Source organism: Neocloeon triangulifer, unplaced genomic scaffold (assembly GCF_031216515.1).
Source record: "Neocloeon triangulifer isolate White Clay Creek 2 clone unplaced genomic scaffold, ASM3121651v1 ptg000005l, whole genome shotgun sequence".
Lineage (NCBI taxonomy): Eukaryota > Metazoa > Arthropoda > Insecta > Ephemeroptera > Baetidae > Neocloeon > Neocloeon triangulifer.
Genome location: NW_026775548.1, coordinates 1,411,884 through 1,435,960, shown reverse-complemented (window position 1 = coordinate 1,435,960; position 24,077 = coordinate 1,411,884). Strand labels below are relative to the sequence as shown.

General features: G+C 40.6%; 7 protein-coding genes across 10 annotated transcripts; 4 read left to right on the top strand and 3 right to left on the bottom strand.

Moving 5' to 3' along the window:
- Positions 1 to 4,126: 4,126 nt before the first annotated feature.
- Positions 4,127 to 7,925, bottom strand: LOC132193842 (iron-sulfur cluster assembly 1 homolog, mitochondrial). Its single transcript, XM_059614763.1, has 5 exons — positions 7,787 to 7,925; positions 5,901 to 6,169; positions 5,270 to 5,323; positions 5,104 to 5,209; positions 4,127 to 4,472 (listed from the first exon to the last, which is right to left on the bottom strand). Exons 2-5 carry the CDS (start codon positions 5,991 to 5,993, stop codon positions 4,324 to 4,326), a joined length of 402 nt encoding a protein of 133 aa, XP_059470746.1. The 5' UTR covers positions 5,994 to 6,169; positions 7,787 to 7,925; the 3' UTR covers positions 4,127 to 4,323.
- Positions 7,397 to 11,406, top strand: LOC132193841 (mediator of RNA polymerase II transcription subunit 26). The gene is made up of 5 exons (XM_059614761.1): positions 7,397 to 7,584; positions 8,347 to 8,421; positions 8,478 to 8,701; positions 8,883 to 9,291; positions 9,597 to 11,406. Exons 1-5 carry the CDS (start codon positions 7,522 to 7,524, stop codon positions 10,134 to 10,136), a joined length of 1,311 nt encoding a protein of 436 aa, XP_059470744.1. The 5' UTR covers positions 7,397 to 7,521; the 3' UTR covers positions 10,137 to 11,406.
- Positions 11,407 to 11,638: 232 nt separating this feature from the next.
- LOC132193941 (L-lactate dehydrogenase) lies at positions 11,639 to 14,774 on the top strand. Of its 2 annotated transcripts, none has more exons than XM_059614916.1 (8): positions 11,639 to 11,761; positions 12,882 to 13,004; positions 13,070 to 13,187; positions 13,252 to 13,425; positions 13,477 to 13,650; positions 13,733 to 13,850; positions 14,056 to 14,179; positions 14,233 to 14,774. In XM_059614916.1, exons 2-8 carry the CDS (start codon positions 12,882 to 12,884, stop codon positions 14,395 to 14,397), a joined length of 996 nt encoding a protein of 331 aa, XP_059470899.1. In that variant the 5' UTR covers positions 11,639 to 11,761; the 3' UTR covers positions 14,398 to 14,774. The 2 variants fall into 2 exon arrangements, with proteins under 2 accessions (XP_059470899.1, XP_059470901.1); XM_059614918.1 differs by lacking the exon at positions 11,639 to 11,761 and adding an exon at positions 11,818 to 11,923.
- On the bottom strand, positions 14,742 to 15,722 carry LOC132193942 (uncharacterized). The gene is made up of 5 exons (XM_059614919.1): positions 15,443 to 15,722; positions 15,289 to 15,390; positions 15,087 to 15,236; positions 14,937 to 15,037; positions 14,742 to 14,885 (listed from the first exon to the last, which is right to left on the bottom strand). Exons 1-5 carry the CDS (start codon positions 15,604 to 15,606, stop codon positions 14,815 to 14,817), a joined length of 588 nt encoding a protein of 195 aa, XP_059470902.1. The 5' UTR covers positions 15,607 to 15,722; the 3' UTR covers positions 14,742 to 14,814.
- Positions 15,723 to 16,184: 462 nt separating this feature from the next.
- On the top strand, positions 16,185 to 17,361 carry LOC132193901 (tetratricopeptide repeat protein 12-like). Of its 3 annotated transcripts, none has more exons than XM_059614848.1 (5): positions 16,188 to 16,206; positions 16,264 to 16,335; positions 16,390 to 16,599; positions 16,655 to 16,803; positions 16,890 to 17,361. In XM_059614848.1, exons 2-5 carry the CDS (start codon positions 16,287 to 16,289, stop codon positions 17,178 to 17,180), a joined length of 699 nt encoding a protein of 232 aa, XP_059470831.1. In that variant the 5' UTR covers positions 16,188 to 16,206; positions 16,264 to 16,286; the 3' UTR covers positions 17,181 to 17,361. The 3 variants fall into 3 exon arrangements, with proteins under 3 accessions (XP_059470830.1, XP_059470831.1, XP_059470832.1); XM_059614849.1 differs by having other exon boundaries at positions 16,193 to 16,210; XM_059614847.1 differs by having other exon boundaries at positions 16,185 to 16,335.
- LOC132193900 (uncharacterized) lies at positions 17,234 to 23,944 on the bottom strand. Its single transcript, XM_059614846.1, has 13 exons — positions 23,759 to 23,944; positions 23,560 to 23,641; positions 23,190 to 23,497; positions 22,958 to 23,127; positions 22,764 to 22,897; positions 22,268 to 22,708; positions 22,089 to 22,209; positions 19,866 to 20,041; positions 19,475 to 19,805; positions 19,325 to 19,416; positions 19,074 to 19,265; positions 18,849 to 19,019; positions 17,234 to 18,797 (listed from the first exon to the last, which is right to left on the bottom strand). The coding sequence occupies exons 1-13, from the start codon at positions 23,770 to 23,772 to the stop codon at positions 18,660 to 18,662; spliced, it is 2,370 nt and encodes a 789-aa protein (XP_059470829.1). The 5' UTR covers positions 23,773 to 23,944; the 3' UTR covers positions 17,234 to 18,659.
- On the top strand, positions 20,177 to 22,047 carry LOC132193830 (CDP-diacylglycerol--glycerol-3-phosphate 3-phosphatidyltransferase, mitochondrial). Its single transcript, XM_059614744.1, has 5 exons — positions 20,177 to 20,330; positions 20,430 to 20,877; positions 20,930 to 21,181; positions 21,235 to 21,630; positions 21,685 to 22,047. Exons 2-5 carry the CDS (start codon positions 20,440 to 20,442, stop codon positions 22,003 to 22,005), a joined length of 1,407 nt encoding a protein of 468 aa, XP_059470727.1. The 5' UTR covers positions 20,177 to 20,330; positions 20,430 to 20,439; the 3' UTR covers positions 22,006 to 22,047.
- Positions 23,945 to 24,077: the final 133 nt, after the last annotated feature.

Below are 24,077 nucleotides of genomic sequence, written 5' to 3'. Positions count from 1 at the left end.
CTCAATTTAATTTAAGAATAAGATTTTCGCGAACTCAATCAAAAGCCAATTAATTGACGCTCTTGGGTACACAAAAGTTGAAGAAATTAAAAACTCTAAAATTTTGGCTAAATCGAGGTGGTTTGACCCGTTTCAAAAATAAGCTATTATAAGACCAGATATATATTACTAAAGAAAAATAAAAACAAAAATTCATAGATTCATTCAAGAGATGAAACAAATAAAAGTAATATTTCCTTACGATTTAATAAAATTGGAGCCAAGTCATGTCTATAGATCAAATTTTAATTCAAAGGAACCAAATATAGTAAAAAACGATGAAGAAGAAAATTATTCTTCATGGAATTACATAAATTATGGTGCTAATTGGTAATGAAAATATTTATTTATGCCAGATTTTAAAATATGAAATTTATCTCTAATTTGCTAATTTAATTGTAAAGAATCTTACTTAAACTGAAACTGAGATTTAATTTGGCAACACAAGAACATGAGAATAATATTTTCTGGAAAATTCTATTTCCAAAATTAATCCATGCCACTTGTGCCAAAAATATATTCAATTTTGAGTATAAATGCGAAGCGCAACAAGTCAAACGCCAACAAAGTCTCACGCAGAGATCACGCCAAGGATGCTGGGGGGTGAGGGTGGCGCGCATGACTCGCGCCCTCCCAAGCAAGCGATTCCGCCTGCACAAGTAGAAAAGCACCCTGTCAACCCTTGCCGGCGTCAGACGGTGCCATGCAACTGACGTGGTTGTTCGCTCTACTGGCGCCGATCGGCGCCGTCAGTGTCGTCGCCAACCTCATCACCCTCAGCATGGCGCTGATCGACGCCTTTGATGCCGCGGCGCCGCGAATTTGCACCAACAACCGCATCTTCCACAGCGTCCTGACGGCCAACCAAGCGTTGGCGGCGCTGCTTTTCGGCGCCGCGCACGTCGTCGCCACCCTCGGCTCCTGCCCGGCCGCAGTGGACCTACTTGTTGAAATTTCCACCCTCGGCACCGCCTTCAGCATCACCCTGATCGCCACCGACCGTTTTCTGTGCGTCACGCTGCGCTCCCTCCAACCGACGCTGGCGTCGACGCAGCGGCGCCGCGCCGGCACGGCCGTCGGCGCCTTCTGGCTCACCGCCTTCGCCCTTCCGTGGGCGCCGACCCCTGAAATTTGGAAACCAATCGTGGTGGCGGTTGCGCAGTTCGCCGTGCCGGCGCTGGCGCTGCTCGCAGCGCAACTCAGCGTCGCGTCGCGTCTGCGCAAGCGCAGACTGGCCAAGACGAACGCGTTGCTCACCATCAGCGTTGTGCATTTCGTCACCGGCTTCGCGTTGCCGACCGCAGCGCTGGGCATTCCGACGCTGACGCAGGTGACGCACGCGTTGTGCGTGGCCAACGCGCTGCTCAGCCCCTTCGTCTACGGATGGATGTGCAAACCGATCCGCAAACGCATGCGGCGCCTCCTGACGGCGCCGAGCGCCTACTTTGCCTGCAGGAGGAAGGAGCGGCAGTGCCTCAAGACCATGACCGGCGCCGACAAACAAATGCACGTTTACATAGTGTCCGTGCCGTTGGGAATTTACGTGTGAATGTGAAGGACTTTTGCTCACCTTCGATCTCTCAAAATCCCAACAGGCTCAAAGGAAAAGCTGCAAAATCAATACAATCGTATTATTTTTACTCAACGCGCAGAACAACTGTACTTACAAAGTGTCCGCAAACGAATCTATTTAATGAGAGGAAAATTTTTATAAATTTTAATGCATTCAAAATATTATAGAAATTTGCTTCCCATTCAATTGGGAAAAACACCAGAAGGGCTCATTTTTAAGCAAAATAAGGGCGCAAGAGTTTCACATTTATTTAATTTCCAACAGCATCGCATAAAAAAGTACCAAACGCCAGAATGTAATGATATGGGCCAATATTATAATGGAATTGAACTCAATTTAAAACTCTCAAAATCAGCATAATTATAGAATATTGAGGTTAAAAGTCTGTATTTGACAAAAAAAATTAATCGACACATTTAAAATTTGCAAGAGCTTATGATTCGAATCAGGTTTTTATAGCTTTTAATTATTTTATTTTATGTTCACGCACATCTTATTTTATCACATTTACGTAGCCGTGTCCAATATTATTTTAATATACCGAAGCACAATTTAAACTTCAATCGCCAGTCTGGAAGCAAGGGTCTATTTTTGTGATATAAAAGAAATGATAATATTTGCTACGATCTCATGTATATTTATAATACAGGGTTTGCCAAAAAATGCAAATTATAAATTGTGCTAAAGACTGAATTATGTGCTTAATTAATTATTTGTAAAAAGCTATTCCGTCGTTAAGATGATTTTGTAAAGTTTTGCAAAAATTTCTTGGCAAGTGTGAATTTACTTGTACAATTGCCTGAATATATTGATCAAATTCAGCTACTGAATACTGTGAATGTGCATCTTTTGCGAATAAAATACGCCAATGAAAAAAATCTTGGTATTTATTAAAAATAAAAGTGCCTTTCTAGAAATTTCCATTACGCAAATTCAAGATAAAGCATAAAAATTCCTTGATTAAAAATCGTGACAATTAAATAAGCCACGTTTTCAACTTTCATTATATTCGCCGGAAAAGTTCACACGTGCAAAGTATTTATTTAAAAAGAGATGAAAAACTCTAACGCACGTGACAATAAATATTCATGCAGATTTGATCTGAGCAACTGCGTCATCAGTATAATTACGGCAGGGACGCGATTCAATGACCTTCGAGAATTAACAAATTTGCTTTATAGACTTGAAGCCACCGCGGGAGTCCTGTTTTGTCTGCGTGTTCGGAAGTCGCAGGCTTTGATTTGCATTCAATGGGGGTTGTTTAGCGTGTCTTTGAAATTTGTTTCGATAATGACATAATCAAACTTAATCTCGGCTGGCGGACCTTGAACCGAGTCACCCTGTCCGTTTCCACTCATATTGCAAAATGACTTTAATTGTTCTCGTAATTCATACTTGCTTTTCAGAATACATCTTTTTTTTATATATATTTTGAGAAAATAGACAGGTAGTGATGTTTGCAGCAGGTTTCCATTTCCACGGAGGAAGTCACTGCCGCATCATTTTTTTTTTTATCAAAATATAGAGAAAAAAAGCTCTATTTCAATTGAATTATTTAATTCATTTTTCCGTTTAAAATTGTTTATTTTGAGAAATTAAAAATAATATTTAATGGAAAAGTCATTTGCTTTTTTATTGGAAATAATACCAAATTCATTTTTTTCTCCTCACGAATACATAAATTAACAATAAACTATTATTTGTACATAGCGAGAAAATTTTGAGGAAATAAACCGTAATACTTGCGAGGGCATTTCCAGCCCTAGATTAATCACAGCAGAAAATAAAGAGACCGCTAATTGCTAACTAGACGGAAGTCGTCTTGAAATGTATGAAATTGAATGATTAAAATGTCGCTAGCTCGGTCACTGAACCACGAGCAACCCTAGAGCGACTAATTGCAGGCCAAAAATCATTAAATGAAATTTCAAAGCTTCTTTCAGCAGCCTCTGCGCTCCTCTTTTCCGCGCGTTTCCGGGATAATCCATTAACCCGCCCGCGCAAGCAGTTGCGCTGTTTTCCTTACGTTGTGCGGATTAGCAGAAACGACACTCACGTCTCAAGTGAAAAATTGAGGACGTCAAGAAATGATATGATTCTGCCCTCGTTTGTCTCATGACACAAATTTTTGCCGATTTTTAGCGTCTGTCTAGCCAGAGAAGAGCAACCACTTATTTTTTTGGTGCCACCTCAATCCCAAATAATTCGCTCTGAGTTGAATAGAAAAATTTGGGTTGTCAATTATTTTTAACTGCCCCTGCATGTACAAAAATAAAAAATCTTTAATAAAATAAATTTGAGCTTGTTTCGTAAAAATTTCAGATGAAAAGTATTTTTTTTTTTATTCTTTAAATATAGTTGATGATGATGGGTTCAAAATATATCCTATTCTGCTCTTATCATGCACAAAATTCTAAAATGCTGTTTTTTTTTTTTTTTTTTTTAATTTTTAAAGTAGTTGTCAATTTTGGATAAACCTGGTTTTGAATGTTCTTTCTGTTAAATGAAATTCGATTTTTTAACCAAATAAATCAACATTATTTTTATTCTTACCTCCAGTCAGTTTGTATTATTCACTCTACTTGACTAGCATCACATGTTCGGAGCGGCCGTTGCGCACTCCTCGAAATAACAACGCAGCTTATCCAACAACCAAACATCTATTTACGGGCAGACTAACAATCTTTTCTCATTTTTTTTTTGCCAGTCCATTAAATGGAGAAGCTTTCGCCGCAGCCACACGTGCCCTTGATGTTGGGGTTGTTGAAGACAAACTCCGAAGACAGTTTTGCTTCGACATAGTCCATCTCCGTGCCTAAGAGGGTCAGTTGCGCCTTCTTGTCGATGAAAACTTTCACACCTGCAACAGCACGGAAAAGAATGTCTTATCGGAATTTGGAGAATTTCGAAATTGTGATAAAAATGCGAAGCTTTGTCAGTTCAGAGTAAAATGTCGGATGAGGTGGAAGGACTTGATCAAGTTGTAAAGAGAAATGGCGAGTTAATTATAAGTGAAAAAATTAAAAATTTATTTTAAATGAAAATTTTGTCTCACTCAGGCAAATACATAGTTGTGCCTAAGCTTGTTTCCAAAATCGACTTCGGACCAGGCTGGCGAGCAGAAAAAAGGCAAAGTATTGCAAACGAGAACCAAGTGGCCCAAATAATCAACGAAAGTAAGTTTAAATTTTTACTCATTTTTCTTTTTAAAAACACTAAAATGTTAATATTTGTTGTGATTTCTTATTCTAGTGGAGTCTTTGAAACGACTGAGAAATCGAACAACTATAATCGAATTGGGGAAAAATCGTGGACACGGAAAATTTCTTTTTGGTCTTTTGCTGTTTTTGATTTTAATCACGTGGTTTTTCTTCTTTTAAGAAAAGCGTCCGCGTCTCACATTGAAATCACGTTAAATTGAATTGTTATCAGTATAAATACACGTTTTGTTAAAAAATTCAAAAGTCTTTCGAATTTAAAAAAAAAATTACCATCTTGGCAAACTTCCTCGTCCAATTTTTCCTTCTCTGTTGCGTAATCAAGAGTGTAGCTGAGACCATTGCAACCACGCTGCTTTACTCCGACACGCACCCCTATCTGTGGATAAACGTAAAAATTTTACTAAATGTTGCAGATTTAAACATCTCAAGTTCTTACGAATTCTTTTTTACTCTCCAGGATTTCCTTAAGCTTATTCACAGCACTCTGCGTCTGCAACAGAAAAATTAGATTTCAAGTCACAATAAAAATTCTAAAAAAAAAGTGATAGAAAATGCATAATCACTTCGAAGGGGCAATTTTCTGAATTAATTGGATCTCATCACAGGCCGCCATTGAAATCAGATTAAAATCTAATTTGAGTTTGACAAGCGAAATGCATTTTAAATATTGCAATCTGCTAAATTAGAACTGATCAATATAAATAGCCAGTTGTGCAAGCTGAAAAAACCCGTATAGTTGCATGTTTTCAGGAAGTCAATATAATTAAAACTTTTGATATTGGTTTTATATTGGTGCATCGAAAGAAATAAATAGCTGAGCATGATGCAATCCATACGGGGATGGTTGTGGTTTTTTCGTGACTGAATTTGTAGTTCTCAGCCTTGAGAAGAAAAAAAAATGTCCCCTCACCTGAGGGAAAAGTACGAGTGGTGATTTTAATTTTATCGGTACGTAAACATTTGATTGGAAATGTTTTTCATTTCAACTTGGTCTAAAAAGAAAGTTAATTTAATATAAATCAATAATTTTTTGTTGTCATTACATAATCAAAAAAGTAATAATTTACCAACACAAGGGCAGCCCTCTGAGGAACGAGCTTGCGACCTTTGACGGCCCTGACGGTGGCGGTGCCCACCATGCGTGTCACGGAGGAGGACATTCTCGGTGCTCAGACGGACGTCATCGTACTTTGAATTTTGCGAATTTCTCGAATTCAATAATTTTTGAGGAAATGCGTTGTTGTTATTGCACACCAGGCTGTGTGTGACGGAGGTGGGCGTGGTCAAATCACTTCTTGGGCATCGCAGTTCGACGAGACCCGTTAGGTGGCAGCATCTGTAACAGTTAAAGAGAGACTTGCAATTTTTGTTCCAAGACAAGCAACAGAAGACACGGAAAAGGCAAAAACAGTCGTTAAGTCGGTCAAGAGTTGAGAAGGAAAGCGGAAAAAAAACAGACCAGTTCAATTATGTCGAGTAAAGAGACAAAAAAAAATTACTTTTATACTCATTTTTTTATTAAAAAAGTGAATAAAATAAAATTATAATAAATAAGATTAATCAGACATTATCATTAAAATTTAAATAATAATAAGTTTAAAAATGTCCAAAATATTCTCGTAAATTCTTTGAATCAGAAGTAAATAATACAATTTAAATTAATTTGAATTTTAAGTTTGAATGAAAAAAATTATATTATTTACAGTAAATTTTGTATACATTATTTAAAAATGTTTATTAACTTTTTTTGCTGAAAAAATTATTTCATTTTTTTTTTTAATTGAATTGATTTTTAAATAATTTCATTTGTTTTCACCAATTCTTTTTGAGCAATTAACGGAATACATGTATCTTAAATTGTCTTAAATCTTAAAGGTGTAGAATTGCCATCGCCACGATTACAAACATTTCGAAACTAGTTCAAACTAAGCGCAGCTCGCACTCTCTCGCCTTTGGCATTATTTTTTTTTTGCACGAGGTGCGCAATCCAGCCCGTGTCGCAGGCGGCTCTCCTCGATTGTGTTGCGTCACACGTACATACGTAGTAGTTTTTTTTTTAAGAATTATAAACTGAAGCAAAATTTGCAGAGCGCGTTAATTTGGGGCTGAAAATGGTGATTTTTCCGGCTGCTCTTGCGAGACACGCTTTCGTCAGAGCAGCGTGTGTCGTGACACGAGGCGAAGTGGGACACAGACCCTGCTTCCCAAAGTGGCTGACGTTTCTACCATTTAATAGGGAGCCCTCGTCGCCTTATATACTGCGATGCGAACCGACGAAGCGCGATTTGCATCGGCCAACCTCGGCTGAGGACGCTGACGTCACTCTTAAAGCTGCCAACAGGACGGAAATTCAACATTTATGCATTCACTGCAAATTTCAAAGAATTTATGAAAAAAATCAATTTAAAATTAATCAGTACATTTTAAATAATAAAAAATTTGATTATTGAAAGGTAAATTTGGATTTTTAAGGTAAAAGTTAATTAAGAATTTTGAGAATTTCATCCCGGTGGGTTGGTAGCAATGCAGGTCGAGGCGGAGGCCGGTTGGCGGCTCCTGCCGGAGCGCTAGTGAACTAGCCCGTCGGGTGGCGATGAGGAGCAACGAGCAGTCGTATGTCCGCCATCGAGGGCCCGAGAGGAACGTGCCTCGCGGATCCACACTCAGGCGCCAGTTCCCTTCGCCCTGATGCAGCACAGCCCACCGGAGATCAAAGATAGATTGCTAAAGGCTCTGGATTCCGAATATAATGTAAGCTGGGCGCCGACCGGGCCCCCGAGCCCCGCAAAACGGCCCAAACGCGGCCCCCTAGAAAGTCGTCTGACACAGCGTTTTTCGCAGCCGCCTTTCGCGGCTCACAAGGCACTCCGGGGGCCGGGCCGCCTCCAGCCCGCCCCCGGAGGCGGGCCCCGCCGGCGGAGAACCGGTTCGGACCCCGAGGGGCGCGATTTACCTGTCAAATTGGGCCGCAAAGTTGAAAGTGCGGAGAGATGTGGTGCGCTGGTGTCCACGGGCCTCCGACTGGCGCATGCGCACGCGGCCTCTCGCGGCCAGACGCCGAGCAATCTTGGCAGCTCTAGTACTGGCCGAGGGCCTGCCATAGCAGGACCCACGGAGCGCCACGCCACGGCCCGCCGGTCACATGCGCACGCTCGTCGCGACTCGTTTCAATTCTCTCCCGACGCAAAGAAAGATGGGGGGTTTCTTTTTGCATGGCAATGAGAATTGTTAAATTTATGTATTATTACAAAACATGGAAATCCAAAGCGTCGGAAAGAAAGACGGACAAAAAAAAAACAGTTCAAAAGTCTGAAAAGCGCTGATAAACGTCATTGAAAACTATCCTTTAATTTTTTTATTAGAAGGAAGGAAACGATAAAATGATATATTTTCAAGATAAGCTTATTTATTTCATAAAATAAAAATTTGGTATGAATTTAAAAAAATGCCGATTTTAAACATTTTTAATTACAAAAGTTATTTTAAATTAATATTATTTTCTGTTTTGCTCAGGTTGTTGATATGGGCGCCGTTTTGGAAGTCATAACAATCTTGGAGAAGACGCATATGACAAAGGAGTCCTTGGAGGTAATTCGTAAATTTGTATTATTTAAATTTTATTAAAAAAAAAAAACTTCCGTCAGGTAACACGACTGGGCAAGCACATCAATGAATTCCGACGCAAAACGAACAACGAAGCCCTGGCCAAAAGGGCCAAGGACCTGCTTCGAAGGTGGAGGAGCATGATCGTGCCAGGCGGGGGTGGCGCGGCGCCTGTGACTTCGACGCCACCCCTCGAGCCTCTTGCCACGCTGAACGGCTCCAACAGCACCAACATCACAGGACCTGGACCAGGAGGGACACACAAGTAATATTTTTTTCAGTATAAACTGTTTTGAAAAAAAAATTAAACTAAATGATAATTTCTCTCTGTAAAAAAAAAGTATTTTTGTAATATATTTCATTTTAATTTTTCCATTTCGTTATTTTTAATCTTAAATTACGTTCAACATATTTTTTAAACTAAAACTTTGTGTTTATCGTGTCAGGTCATGCAGGTCAACCCTGACCTCTCCAGCAATGTCGACGGCCAGCAGTTCGAGTCCTGGTCTGCGGCGCCTGCCTTCGGTGCCGAGCAGCCCCCAGTTGAGCCGAACCGCCTCCCCTCGGCTGGAGCCAGTCGGCCGCACACATGCCAGCAACAAACGCCTCCGGAAAGAGAATCTGGAGGGGGCGGAGGCGGCCGCCGCCTCAGGTCCGACCCCAGGGAAGCAGCAGCGAGTCAACGGCTGCTGCACTAAAGAAAGTGCCTCGATCAGCCCCCTAGTGCCTAACCTAGACTTAGTCAAGAAGAGCAAGCACAGCTCAAGCAGCACATCAAGCTCAGCCTCCACCTTGCAGCCTCCACCGCCTCCGGCCTCCACATCATCTCTAGTCGCAGACACTGATATTGTCAAAGTAATTTTGGAAATTTCACAGAGACCCTTCTTGACAGCAAATTAGCCTAAAATTTTGTACAAAATGGTCTCATAAGTTCCGTTCAGTATTTCATTCACAGATTAAGTAAAAAAATACAAAATATTTAGAAATGAACTGGAAGTTGCAGAAAACTAAAAAAATTATACCTTCTGCAAAATCATCCACCTAAAGCAGATAAAGATAATTTCAATTATGACTTTTTTCTTAAAAAAAAAAATCTAAAATTTAGGCCAATTTGATCATTTCGTTTGAACTCTCTTTTCTAACACTCTGGTTTTCTTCAGGCCAAGATGGCGCAGATGGGTCGGCGCGTCAAGACCACGCAGGAGCTGCTGCAAGACCTGAAGCATCGTGATGGAGGCGGCAGCGTCGTCGCGCTGACGGCGCCCAACACGGACGCCGACGACTTCCGCCGCAGCAAAACCGAGCACCTGGCCAAATTCCTGAACTCGCAGGCCGAGAACGAGCGACCAGTTGCGCCCCCAAAGGTGGTTCCCGAGGTAATTTTGGCCCCGGGATCGCCAACCACGCGGCGGGTTGCCGAAATCTTGTCCTCGCTGCCTCCGATCGACCTGTCCGTGCTGGAGGAGGACCAGGAGGAAGAGGAGCCGCCCCCAGAACGCAGCCCCCAACCGCCTCCGGAGGCTCTGATCGAGCAGGTGCTGGCCGGCGACCCGATCGAGGGGGTCACGGGCACCCGGGAGGAGGAGGAGGGGGAGGGTGACAAGACTGAGCAGGCCTTCAAGGAGTGGCACGAGCCCGTGTGGCGCCGCTCGTACGACGCGAAGCCGTTCCTTGTGTGGCCGTACGTGATCACAGACTGACACACCGTTGTCTGGCCGCTCCAAGCTCGCCTGTTTTGCATTCCGCGCGTCTCCTGGGGCCACTAGCCTAGATTCCTCCGCTTCTGTTTCTTTCAGTTTTACCTTTTAAGCGAGAATTTCCGTGGAATGCAATCTAGATTATCAAAAAGTGCCTCCGAAACGATTTCCACTGACAAGTCTTACACTTATCGTATAATGCAGCATTTCAAAGAAAATGAAAAAAAAAGTCAGATTATTTGTTAATTTGGAAAGGAGAGGAGATTTGTTTACCGAAAAATCGTACTTTGCACCAAAAGTTTAATTTGAATATTTTTAATCCCGAGGGCAGACATTAAATTCTGATTAGGAATTATGTGTATTTAAGGCATCCTTATTGAAAAATTGAGTCTTTACAGCAGTGATGGTTAAAATTTCTGCTCTTATTGTTGCAAAGACTTGATGACTTTGATTTTTACCACTTGCGTTGATTGGCTTTGCATTCGCACAATATTGGCATCGGCTTGTAATAATTTTGCATTTATATCGCTCGAGTGCTGAATCGCAGAAGGGCCCAAACTTTTATTTTTCTACGGAGCACACGTACGTGGTCCCAGGCGGAATCGAATCATCCATGATGTATCAATTTATATTCCACGAAATGGACATCCTAAATGCCAAAGTTGTGATTTCCAGCCGCGCGCTCGCGGCTGCTAAATTAATTAATTTGATTTCATCGAGTCCTCTTGTATCATACATTTCACTGCATTTCGTTTTTAATGAGTGGTTTGGCACGTACATGTCTCGGTTTTGATAGAAAAAGAGAGTGAGCAGATTGGTCGGTGCTGAACGAAATTAATATCATATATTCGCCCCCGAGATTGCCAACCTAGGTGTGTGTAAATCCCGAAGCCATGATTATATGCGTGTTTCGTTGCCCTCTCCAGTGTAATTGAATATGTTGTGTTTGATGTTGAATTAATTTTAGTTGATTTAAATATTAATTAATACCGATCCACAGTATATGAGTTAAAGTAGTTTTCCTCACTCAAGACGACGAAGTAAAAAAGAAGAGACGAGCCGAAGCGGCCATCGACTGGCCTGGGCTGCGCCGCTACTTGTTGAATTTAATCAACCTATATATATATAAAAAAAAATACAAAAACCACTAAAAATTGAAATATCGGTGAACAGAGTGAAAATCAAATCTTTAGAAGTGGAGCCGCGGAAATTTTTGTTTTTAATCGTCGCGCCATGGATCTAAGAGAGAAAAATTATATTCAATAAACGAACATGAATTAAAAAAATAAAAATCGTTTCATTTAATAGATCATGCAATTCTCTGGAAAATTTCCGAAAGCAACTGGTGATGAAATTTTCATCACTGATTTTTCCAGCCTGCGAATCGATCAAAGAAATGCTTTCGGCGCACACGCAGAGAGGCGAGCCTTTTGACTTTGACCGAATACGCATGTGTGCACCGGCAAGGGTCACCTTGAAGGAGTCCTACCCGCCGTGTGCGTTTATATAAGAGCCACCAGTCGAGCAACGAAAGAGGCAGCGTGAGCGGCTCGGCTGTCACAACACAAAAAATACTCAACGAATTCCAGTCTCTTCCTCAGATAACGACCCAAATTCTTATCAGCAAGGTAAGACGGAGATTTGCTGCTTTTTATCTTTACAGTCGAAATTATTGCGGCACTTTAATTTCTGCTTAAGAGAGGCGAGAGCACCGGCAATTGACGCGATCGCCGCGTCACGTACACGCTATAAACCTAAAATCTTGCGTTGTTTCTCATCGGATTATTTAAGTATATGTCATGAATTCTTCAGAAATATTTAATTATAATCTTATCTCTGTATTTTATCATTCTCGAATTTAAATTTTGACACTTTCACAAAACAGTATGGTTAAAATAATATTATAAATTAATGGTTTTTGTTAAGAATGATGAAATAAAAGCATTAAATAATTTTCTGAAATTATCTGATTCTCCTTCGTTTGAATCGTGTTTTTTTTTTTTTAATTTATTTTTCATTATTTGACACTTGCGATTTTGGCAACTAGGCACCGCGCCGCACAAGGTCAAAAGGGTCAAATGATATTAATTTGGTCTACAGATGCCCGCTTGCAGCTTAAAAATGCATGTAAAATCTAAAGTGCAGAATTTGGAAGTTCTCTTTTCTTTTCTTTTTTTAAAAATAAAACGTTTTGTAATTTTTTTTAAACATTTCAATGTGAATTGCATCATAAAATTTTCTTTTTTCTTTTCACACTTCTCATTTATTTATACGAAATATAGATTGATAATTACACATTTAAATTAAAATTTTAGGTAATTATTTATGAAGATTTTACCATTAAACGCGCTGGTGTGTACGTGCAATTTAACGTGTGTGTCTCTTTCCCATTGATTGGCGTCTCTTTTTCTGATTCACTTTCTCTGCGCGGCCTCTATTCAGCCGGAGCAAAATAATACGGCCTCCCTTCTGAAGGTGTGCCAATTTTATTTTCGCGCACTCTTTAACTGATCTGAATTCGTGCACGTCAGCAAATTTCTAAAAGTGCCGCTGTAATTGAAGATTATTATCAAATGACGCAATTTCAAATACTGTGTCGAAGATAAAATTTAATATTCATAAATTCTTTTATACCCAACAAACTTTTAAAAATGAAAGTGTAAAATTAAAAAAAAAAATCAGTCTTACTTTAAATTTTATTTTATAAGAAAATTTTATAATAACTTAATTTGCAATTGTGATCCACAGATGAGTCTCGCAGACCAGCTTATGTCATGCATCGCCGAGCCGGTGACCACGTCCGGCGCAAAAGTGTCACTTGTCGGAGTGGGTCAAGTAGGAATGGCCGCTGCTTTCAGCATCCTTAACCAAGTAAATTTTTTAATCCTATTAAAATTTATGTAAAATTAAACCTTTTTTTTAAACAAAAAAATCAGGGCATTGCAAGTGAACTTGCTCTGGTCGACATGGTGGCCGACAAGCTCAAGGGTGAAATGATGGACCTGCAGCACGGCCTGACCTTTATGAAAAACGCCAAAGTCACCGCCAGCACTGGTCAGTTCAAATTTTTTATAATGAAAAAAAAAAAAAAATAGAAATTATTTAAAAAAAAAATTAGATTATTCAATTACGGCCGGGTCAAAGATTTGCATTGTGACCGCCGGCGCTCGGCAGCGAGAGGGCGAAAGTCGTCTCAACTTGGTGCAGCGCAACGCCGAGATTTTCAAGGGAATCATCCCCCAACTGGTCAAGTACAGCCCCAACACGATTCTGCTCATTGTTAGCAACCCGGGTAAGAATTTAATCAAATTTTGAATATGGAAAATATAATTGGATCTGCCAGTGGATGTGCTGACTTATGTGGCTTGGAAGCTGAGCGGCCTGCCCAAAAATAAAGTCATTGGATCCGGAACCAACTTGGACTCGGCCAGGTTCCGTTTCCTCATGTCCGAGCGCCTCGGACTGGCTCCGAGCAGCTGCCACGGCTGGATTGTTGGTGAACACGGAGACACAAGCGGTAAAAAATTTGGATTAAAACAAATAAAAGACGATTTTTAAGATTATTAGGAATTTCAAATAATTAGAGTAAAAAATTCTAGTTCCTGTTTGGTCTGGAGTGAACGTGGCTGGTGTCAGGTTGCGTGAACTCAACCCCAAGATCGGCACCAATGAGGACCCTGAAAACTGGACACAGCTGCATCAAGAGGTGGTGCAGAGGTGAGAAAAACTTGTATTAAGTACATTTTGCTCAAAATTCAAAATAACATGATTAAAAAAAGAATGGTTAATAATTTCAATTATTATTTTAACTTGCATTTTTTCAGTAAGAATTTGTAAATTATTTACTCTTACATCATAAAATTAAATTTGTTTTTTTGCTCCATTTGGAATTTTAAAATCAATTGATTAAACAACTTTTCAGCGCATACGAGGTGATCAAACTGAAGGGCTACACTTCATGGGCCATCGGTCTCAGTGTGGCTACCCTGGTGCAGACCATTCTCAGAAACACCAACAACGTCTTTGCAGTTTCTACCCTTGTCCAGGTTTGAAAAGAATAATTTAAATGTGAATTGAATTAATTTTAAAAATGTATCAGGGTGAGCATGGAATCAACGACGAGGTCTTTTTGTCCCTCCCTTGCGTCCTGGGCGAGAACGGAGTGACCCACGTCATCCGCCAGATCCTCAAACCCGAGGAAACGGCCCAGCTGCAAAAATCCGCCCTCACCCTTAACGACGTGCAGTCCAAACTCCAGCTATAAATTTTAGCGAAAAAAAGTATTTTTTTTCTGGGTGAAATTTTTGCCTTTCCCCTCACTTGAAAGCATTTGGTTGGATCTACAAATATGAATATTTAAATTTTAAGTTCAAACACAAATTAAGGAAAATACCTCTTGCCGTAATTAAAAGTATTAAATGTGCTTTGAAATAATTTCACACCTTTCATGTGATTAATTAATCAAGTCGTCGGACTAAAAACTTTGACTAGTCTTCGCATCTCAAACTCTTCCCTTAATTAAGCTTGCCCCTTGTAATAAAATAATAATTTCTAATCATCTGTCAAATGAAAAAAACTATTTTAAACTTGTTCTATTTTGTGTTGTTATAGAAAATAAAAATAATTATTCCCATGTGAAAATGCTTTTTGATATTTTTCTCATTATTTTTACCTTTTTTATTTACAAAGTTGGGTACAGCTCTGGAGGAATGTAGGGGGTCACGTAGAGAAAGTCTTTTTCAAGCATGGCACCTGCGGAAGAATTATTAAAAAATTTCATCAAATTATTTGTATTAAATCTACCTATGATATAATCCTCTATTGATTTGAACCAAAACGTACTAATTGGAACTTGTTTCCCGTATCGATGACTGTCGCCGACAAGAATTTCCAATTTACCAAGACTGAAATCGCAATTAGTAAATTATGAATTTATAAAAATTGATGAATTACAAGAATCTGGCTTTGTTGATGCCCTGCTTGAAGCAATTCAGGTACTTTTCGCAGCCGCAGAAACCGTCGGCGCTCAGCCCTTTGAGCAGGTCTCGTCGAAGGTTGCTGAAGGCCGTGTCAAGCCGCTCTAGTTGCGACTTCAATTTTATGCTGACAGAAAAAAATTAATTAATGTTTAATTTTAATTGAAGAATGTTCTTACAGAGTATTGTACATTTTGTTGAGTTCGTCGATTTGGTGCTGCATGAAGGAGGAACTGACTCTCTTCCGAAGGACGAAATCCTCCTCCTTGCCCTGACTTTTGCTGAAAAGGTAACATTTAATTTCGCACGTGAATCAGCTAAAATCAAACTCACGCGAGATTGTGGCTGAGTCTTTTGACCAGGCCGTTGAGTCTTCTGGCACTCGCCTCCAGATCTAGCATTGCCGAGAAATTCAAATCGTCGTAGTCGCTGACACTTCGCCTCAGGTCGGCGAATTTCTCCCTCAACTCTGTCTCGGTCATCTTTTGCTTCGCCATTAATTTCCCTAAAAACTGCCTTCAAACCTTTCAAATTTTGTTCCAAAATTTAACTCTAAAATAGTATGTTTTTCGAGCTGTCTAGCTTTGTTTACTTTTTGCGTCGAGACCATGCGTCTCCCCCACCCCTTTTCTCAGACCACAGCAAAAAAAGCTAGAAGAGGAAATCGAACAAATTTCTTCCCTTGAACTTATTTGAAAATTAATTTACTTAAAAGTTTTACTTGAATAAATGGAAAAAATTTTTAAATTTAAAAATAAATAAATTCTTCATTAAAAAATTCTTTTTGAGGACCTTTTTACAATTTAAATTTTAAGCGGCAAAGCCACGAGCTTAAGTTTTTATCTGGTAAATATATAATTTTTCCTTTTTATCATTTTTCCAGCAAAAATTTAAGCAATATAGTATTAATTTCGCCACCAGGAAATTTTTTATTATTTTTTCTTTTATGTTAATTTTTGTTATTAACTATTTAATTTTTGTAAGGATTCGATGACACCAAGTGTATTGCGAATAAATTGCAGTTACCATAGTAACTGGATGAAGCCACACCCCGCCTCTACTGCACAACGCCACACGTATTATTATCGATCCACGATGTGTGTTGGTAACTAAAATAAAATTTAACACCATTGTTATCTCTCTGTGATATATAGAGCAAAATCAAGAAAGGAAAAAAATGAGTGATGAAGATTTTGACGATTTCATGTTAAAGGTGGACAAAGTTGGTAGGTTTCTGCAATTAAATTAAATTATTTATTAAATTAAAAATATTTTCGTAGGAGATCTTGTAAAGAAGCTGAAAGAGGCGAGTGCTTCTGATTCGAAGGCGATGCAAGAGGCGGACAAATATTTGAAAAAGCTCGAAAGCGAAAGGACAAAGATCAACGTCAAACCGAACAACAACGCAAAAAATAATGACGGTCAAAATTCGAACGCCGAACAGCTGGACAATCGGAAAGACAGTGGAAATCTCCATACCTTGTCACCTGGTAAATAATAATTTAAAATGTTCCAAAGGAAAAAAAAAATTGATTTAAATTTTAGAGGAGTTCATGAGAAAGGTCAACGAAGACGCGGAGAAACGAGAGGCTGAGCGGAGAGATCGAAAGGCCGTTTCCGACACCTACAAAAAAGAAGCAAACGTCGCTTTTCGATCTGGAGATTATTTGAAGGCCCTTCTTCTATACAATAAAGTAAACAAAATTATAATTAATAAAAATAAATATTTTAAGAAAAAAAATTTAATTTAATTTTGGTAAAATGAAAAAATTTTCTGCAGGCCATCGATGAAGTTCGGGACAGTTGCGTTTTGTACACCAACCGAGCCCTGACCAACCTGCACTTGGAATGTTACACGAAAGTGCTGGAGGATTGCAAGTCGGCCCTTCGAGTCAACCCGGCCAGTCTCAAAGCCTTGGTCTACAAAGCCCGAGCCCACAAAGCCCTGGGCCAAATTGAACTGGCCCAAGCCTGCACCCAGGAGGCCGTCAACCTGCACCCCAACCACAAGGCCTTCATCAGGCACGCCGTCCTCAAGGACTCGATCGCGGATCAAAAAAAGTCAAAGTAGATTTTTATTTCTAGGGTGTTAAGTTTTGTGTGAAATAAAATATGCCGTTTTGTTAAGTATCAAAATTAGAAATTGACGGAAGTCTCTTTTATTTTCTTGGGCTACTTTTTTCTCGTCCTTGGTTGTACAAGAGTACGGATGTGGAAAATCAGTCACCAGTATTTTTTTTTCGTTTCAGCAGAATATATGGCAAGCCAGTGCCATTCTGCGCGTTTTGCTTTGAACATTAATTCAAATACAACATGGCACTAAAAATTACAAAGTAGTCTTCTTTCTTGAGATCATTTTTGAATACACCTGTTGGGAAGCGAGAGGAAATCGGATGAGATTAAGTGGCAGGAACAAAATTAATACACAAAAATTCATGCAAATTGCTCCAATAAAATAAATAAACCGTTCATCGTGCAAAATAGGATTTAGGAGTCCAAAAATTTAAAATTAAAACAATTTGCTGGAAATGCCTAAAATCAAGCGTTTTAAAAAAGAAGAAACTTGTCTTTCAAGAAAATAACAAGCAAAATTTTTATAAAATGACATGTTTGAGGTCAAGCCTCACTCAGGCAGGGATTTAAAGTGAGATCCGTAGGATAAAATTGGGTTCAAAAATACTTATATAAAATTTATAACAATTGTTTTGCTCATTTTTGCGGCATAAAATAGTTAGTTTAAAATCTACATTACGCCATTTGCAGCAAAACAATCGCAGGAGTAATTTGACAATTATATATTTACCTCCATTCCAAGATGACCACCTAAAATTTACAGCAGTAAAATTGTACAGAATTTATAAAATTTCACAGAGTAGTAATTTCATTTTGGATAGACAAACAACCAACACAATGCATATAAAAGTATCACAGATTCTGTCAACACTGGAAAATAACTGCAGCGTTTGGCTACAAAAGTTGAGAAATGAATGGTTCAGAGTAATCAACAAATTTGCTCAAGGCTGCAATTAATGGGGCTTTTAAAAAAAAAAATCAATAAATGCATTCCTCTTGCCCCATTAATTTCTCCACCTTTTACACCAAAGGTAATCATAAATTTTTAACACATAATCATTTATTTATATTTTAAGTTTCTCGCTATGTTAGTTAGCGGGCTTACATTAATTGTGTATATCTGCTCATCAACAAATATCCACTTGTTGTTGCTACCGTAATGCTCACGAGATAAGAATTCAACTGGATTCGCAAGTAACTGTGTTTTGTAAATTGACAATCGCTTGAATTAATCAGCGTGCGTTAAATGGATCAAAAGAAAGGAACGTCCATTTTGCAGATCTTGGCTCAAATCATGATATTCGGAAAAAAAAGAAATATTTTACCACAAAATATTAAACAGCAGGCATTTGGCACGAGAGAAATTTTGAAAATTTTCCAAAGATAAAATTTTCATGCAAAATGCCTACATTAAAAATAAAAGATGATAATTTTGGGGCTTCTTGTGAATATAAATGTCTACAAAATAAAGTGTGTTTTAGAGAACTTTCAGGTCAATGACAGCATTGTCAAGAAGCTTCCTCTGATTGGACATGACAAACTTCTCGGCACCCTCTCTATTGGCAAAAATCATGTGGGCCATCTGTTGACTCCCAGCCTTCTTCATCTTGATAGCCTAAACAAGAAAAATGTAAATAAATATAAGAAAATTCTAGATAAAACTTACTTTCAACCCCATCCCAAGACCCATCTTTTTCAGTGTTTCAGTGGTTGTGGCCAAGGATATGTTTTCGACGGCCACAGTAACTCCACCGGCTATGACTTGCTTAGCCGACTTTGTAATCGCTAGTCGCATTTGCTTGTTTGAGGAAACAAGAGAGACATGGTTTTCTGGCACCTGTAATTTAATAAATAATTAATTTATAAAAAATTAAACTAGAAAACAACATACTTTTGCGAGACCAGCTTGACTGGCCGGCTTAGTAATTATGACCGATTTCTTGATCATCTTGTTTGATAACTGATCGTCTAAGGAAGGTCCTTCGGCACCTCTCAGAACGGACAGCACAGTTTTCCCAGCAACGTCCTTCTTTGTTGTGAAAATTCGCCTGACAGACGAGTCTTCTCCATTCTTACTTAGCGCCTGAATTAAATAAAATCAAAAGTAAAAAAAAACTGTTAAAAAAACAAATAAATATTTACCCTTGAGACTAATGGCTCATCAATTGCAGGATTTCTAGTGACGAGTGAAATCTTTCTCACTGGCAAATCATCTCGGTCGACTTTCTTTATCACTGAAATTTCAATTTGTAAAATTAGGTATAAAATTAAGAGCCTAAAATCAAAACTAACCTTTTATTTTGGGCTTCAAGATAACTTTGGCTGCTTCATTAGCATTGTCCTGAGGAAATATGTTGACTTTTGTTGGTTCTCTCGATGGACCGGCTGCTGCTGAACTCGGAACTGCCGGACTTTTCTTCTCGGGCGATGCAACGACGTTGTCTCCGTCCCTCTTCTTCTTCTCGATTTCCAGTTTCCTCTTGATGGCTTTCATTTTCAACACGGTTTCTCTTTCTTGCTTCTGCTTCTCGATGGCTTGCAGGTAGGCCGTCTCCTCCGGATTTGCAGGTTTGCGTGGAGGCGGACTCGATTCTCTTTTCCGAATTGGTGGAGGAGGCGAGTACTGAAGTAGAAATCAAAATTATTATTTGTGTTCAAAATTATTAATTAATTAATTGTTCACCTGTCGACTGGCTGGTTTTCGAATTGGCTCAGGCGTGAGTCGTCTTGCTGGAGGTCTCCGCAAGTCATCTCGGTACCTACGCGGTGGACTGTAGGATCTGGACCGAGACCTCGACCTTCTGCGGTAGCGGTCATAGTATGGAGACCTTGAACGGGACCGTCTTCTTTCCAACCTCTCTGAAAAAATTAATCAAAATCCAAATTAAATAAGAAAAAAAATCTTTTGAAAGTCAAATAAAATCCTTTGCAAGTGGACGAACAGCACCATCTGCAGGAGAGAAAATAAACTAAGCAGACCGTAATCAATGCAAAAGCTCTGATCATATGTTTTATATTTTGGTGTGCGTTTCTGGCTCTACTGATCGCTCCACGGCAAAGATTTGGATCAAAATCAGACAAGCAAGACCCTTTCCCAAAACCGAAATGGCAAGAAAGTGCAAAAAATTGACTCCTTGTCTACATTAGGGTGAGATTTTGAAACAGTTGCGTCATCTTTCTTTGACAAACCATAAAAATAAACTTAAAAATTTAGAATTTAATTTGATTCCACTTTTATGCAATGTAGCGGACGTGAGATGCGTTTGTGCACGGCAGCAGCGTGCGCCACCTCCAGAGGCCTCAACACCTGGAGGCGGTCCCTGGAGAAGTTCGAGTGGCTGGACAAGGAGGCGCCGAGATTCTCCCTGAGCGGGTCTCAGGTTCGAGTCCTTCGATCCCCAGCCGAGTTCTACGAGACGCTGATCGAAAGATGCCAAGGCGCCGTCCACAGGGTCACCCTAGCCTCCCTGTACCTGGGCACAGGACCTCTGGCGACCCAGTTGGCCAGCACCCTGGACTCGAGGCTGACAGAGTTGCCGACCCTTCGACTCAGGGTGCTGCTCGACTTCTCAAGAGCGTCCAGGGGAGAGGTCAACTCGCGAACCCTGCTTCTGCCCCTGACGGCCAAGGGTGGAAAGGTGGCTCTCTACCACAGCCCTGAGCTGCGCGGAATCGTTCGAAAATTGCTACCCCAAGTAAATATCCTGCCAAATAATTAATTAGATTTAAATTAAATATTTGATTTAGCGTTGGAATGAGGTTGTTGGTCTTCAGCACATGAAAATCTACCTCTTCGACAACAGCGTGATCGTGAGTGGGGCCAACCTGAGCGACGACTACTTCACCAACAGACAGGACAGGTATGTCCTCATCAACGACTGCCCCGCACTGTCCGATTTCCTGGACGGCCTTGCAAGCACGGTGGCTGATTTTTCCCTGCAGCTAACAAATGACAACAACACAGTTTTGGATGCGAATTGGAAATTTCACCCTTTCCAGGTAAATTCCTAATAAAATTATAATTCAGCTTATTAATAAATTTCAAATTTCAGTCATCAAAGGCCAAATTCGTGAGTGCGGCTGGCAATCACGTTTCCCAATATTATCAGCAGTGGGTGAACCGGAAATCAGAAACCACCGACGACACCGTGATCTACCCCCTCATTGAGATGAGACAATTAGGGGTGGGAAACGACAGCCGCGTCACCCAAAGACTGATCGCCTCGGCGCCTGCAGGAGCGGCCATCACCCTTTCCACAGGCTACTTCAACCTGACGGACGACTACTCTAAATGTGTGATTGATTCTGGGGCCGAGTTTGATGTGCTGATGGCCCACCCCTCTGCGAACGGCTTTCTCGGAGCCAGAGGAGCGGCCGGCGGCATTCCACACGCCTACACCCTTCTGGCGCACCGATTTCAACGAAAATTGGCATCCCTCGGTCACCAGGTTGGAATTTTATTAGAATTTTTTTTAACTAAATAAAATTGAATTTGATTTCAGATGAGGGTACGACTTCGGGAGTACCAGCGGCAGGGGTGGACGTACCACGCCAAAGGGTTGTGGTACCAGAACAGTCTCGAGGAACAACCTGAATTGACCCTGGTGGGGTCGCCGAATTTCGGGGAAAGGTCAACAGTGCGAGACTTGGAGTTGCAACTGGCCGTGGTGACGACGCACAAAGGGCTGAGGTCACAGTTGGCCGAGGAAGTGCACGACTTGAAAAAGGGCACATCCCTCTTCCCAGAGGACTTGAACACGGCGCAACGGAGCCCACCCCTTTGGGTCAGACTAGTTGTGTTTTTGTGCAAGAAGTTCTTTTAAATACGACTTAATAAAATATAAACAAACAAATGGAGTAAAACATATCTGGTCTTTTCTTAAAACTATAAAAATGGTGAACTGACCTGTTAGGAAGATGGAGGGCCTGAAGTCTTCTTTCATGGGTGGAGGAAGAAGAGTTGGTTGAGCTGCATAGACTGGGGGTGGAGGCCCACTGTAGTCATCATAGTACGGAGGTTGATGTCCCTAAGAATCATAAAATTGTATTCAAGTTATAAAATTAAAAAAATCCTTTCCAACTCACCATCGGAGGCATTTGCCCTTGCATTTGGTATGGCGGTTGACCACTGGGAGGAGGCGGATAGTTGAGTTGCGAAGGCGGCGGTTGATACTGCTGCAGTGGAGGCGGTTGCGAGTATGGGGGTGGTTGGTGAGGGGGCGGCTGCTGATAGGGTGCCGGGGGATACTGCTGAGGAGGCAGTGGCCGATGCTGCGGTGGCCCAGGAAATGGGCCTCGGTGCGGCGGTGGTCCTGGGTAGGGTGGCTGCTGCTGAGGAGGCGGTCCCTGGAGCAGAGGGGGGCGCTGCGGAGGTGGCCGATGTGGCGGCAGAAAGTCCTGGGGATGTTGCCCATGTTGACGATTGGGGAAGTACGGCTCTGGTTGGCCCCAGTCTTGTGGCGGAGGTGGCCTGTGCTGAGGGGGTGGATTGTACGGAGGAGGTTGGTCCAGGTATGGCCTTTGAGGCTGTGTTGGAACAGATGTTAAATTTAATTTTTAAATTTAAGCAATTTTTTCTTACCTCGTGATACTGGGGCGGAGGAGGTAGCAGTGGTGGATTGTATGGCTGGTAGCCTGGTCCAGGTGGTGGAGGATTATTCACCAATGGCGGTGGAAACTTCCGATGCGGCTCCTCTGGCTCAGGGTAGTGAGAGGCTGAATTGAAATTTATATTTAATTAAATACATCATAAAAAACTGCTTCAATTCGTCTTACGCGTGCTAAGCAGAGGTCTGGGCCCTTTGAAGTGCGGGTTTATTAATATTTTGGTAGGTGCTGATGACGGAGCATTCAACAGCGGAGGAGGGTGTTCCTGAAATCTCATGCCATCGTCGCCCAAACTCCTGAGATTTCCATTCATTCCAAATCCACCTCTCCCTCTTCCACTAAACAGAATTTAATTTGGTTAATATATATTCAATTTTTAATAATGTAAGCTTTTTATTACCGGAAACCACCTCTGTGGAAAAACCGCCCCCCTCTGCGGCCGCCTCTTCCACGATTTTGGAAATTCAGAGGCCGCCTATTGTTATTATTTACATTTTCATTTTCAGGAACCTCGACTTGATCCAGAGTGTCTGGAATGTCCTCTCGCGGGCGAGCTGCTTGAATATTTGGAGCTCGTTCTGAGAGAAATCGACCTCTGCCCTCATTGTCGTCGTCGTCTTCCTCTTCTTCCCAATCGTCCTCAGTTTTGCTCAAAGAGCGCTGCAATATTCGCTCGCGAGCATCAACTACTTGACTGTTTTTTGAACCCTAAGAGAGAAACAGATTGTGAGCAACATTTTATAGATTTATAGAATTTTAGTATAATAAACCTGGTCATCGGCTAACAAGGCTTCTTCGTCTTCCTCGCAAACTTCATAATCCAGATCCCCATCACTATTTAAAACGTCATCCCTGGTAAATTTAAGTTTGGTTAATAAAACTGAACAGCAACTATCAAGGGAAACGTTGTTTGTTTCCGATCTTTCATTGATTTTTGTGCGTCGTTAAAAATGCTTGAATTCAACTCACTCAAAATCGGACATAATTGCTAGAATTACGCTGCTTGTGTCACTTGATCGTTGAAAAGTTCATTTAACAATCCATTTCGTTTAAAATTAGTGGTTAATAGATTCCTAAAACGATTTGGGGATAAAGTGCATCACAAAATCTTGTAGAAATTTGTTGTTCTCGTTTATTTACAACTCGTCTAGTAAAAGCAACATGGCGGCGTGTTACGCGTTCGTGATTGGCCTGGCGGTGTTTGAAATTTGAATAAGAGCGGGAAACGTTTAAGCTATGGAAGAAATTAAAAAAAGTATTTCTTTATTATTAGTTTTTAGGCTTTACA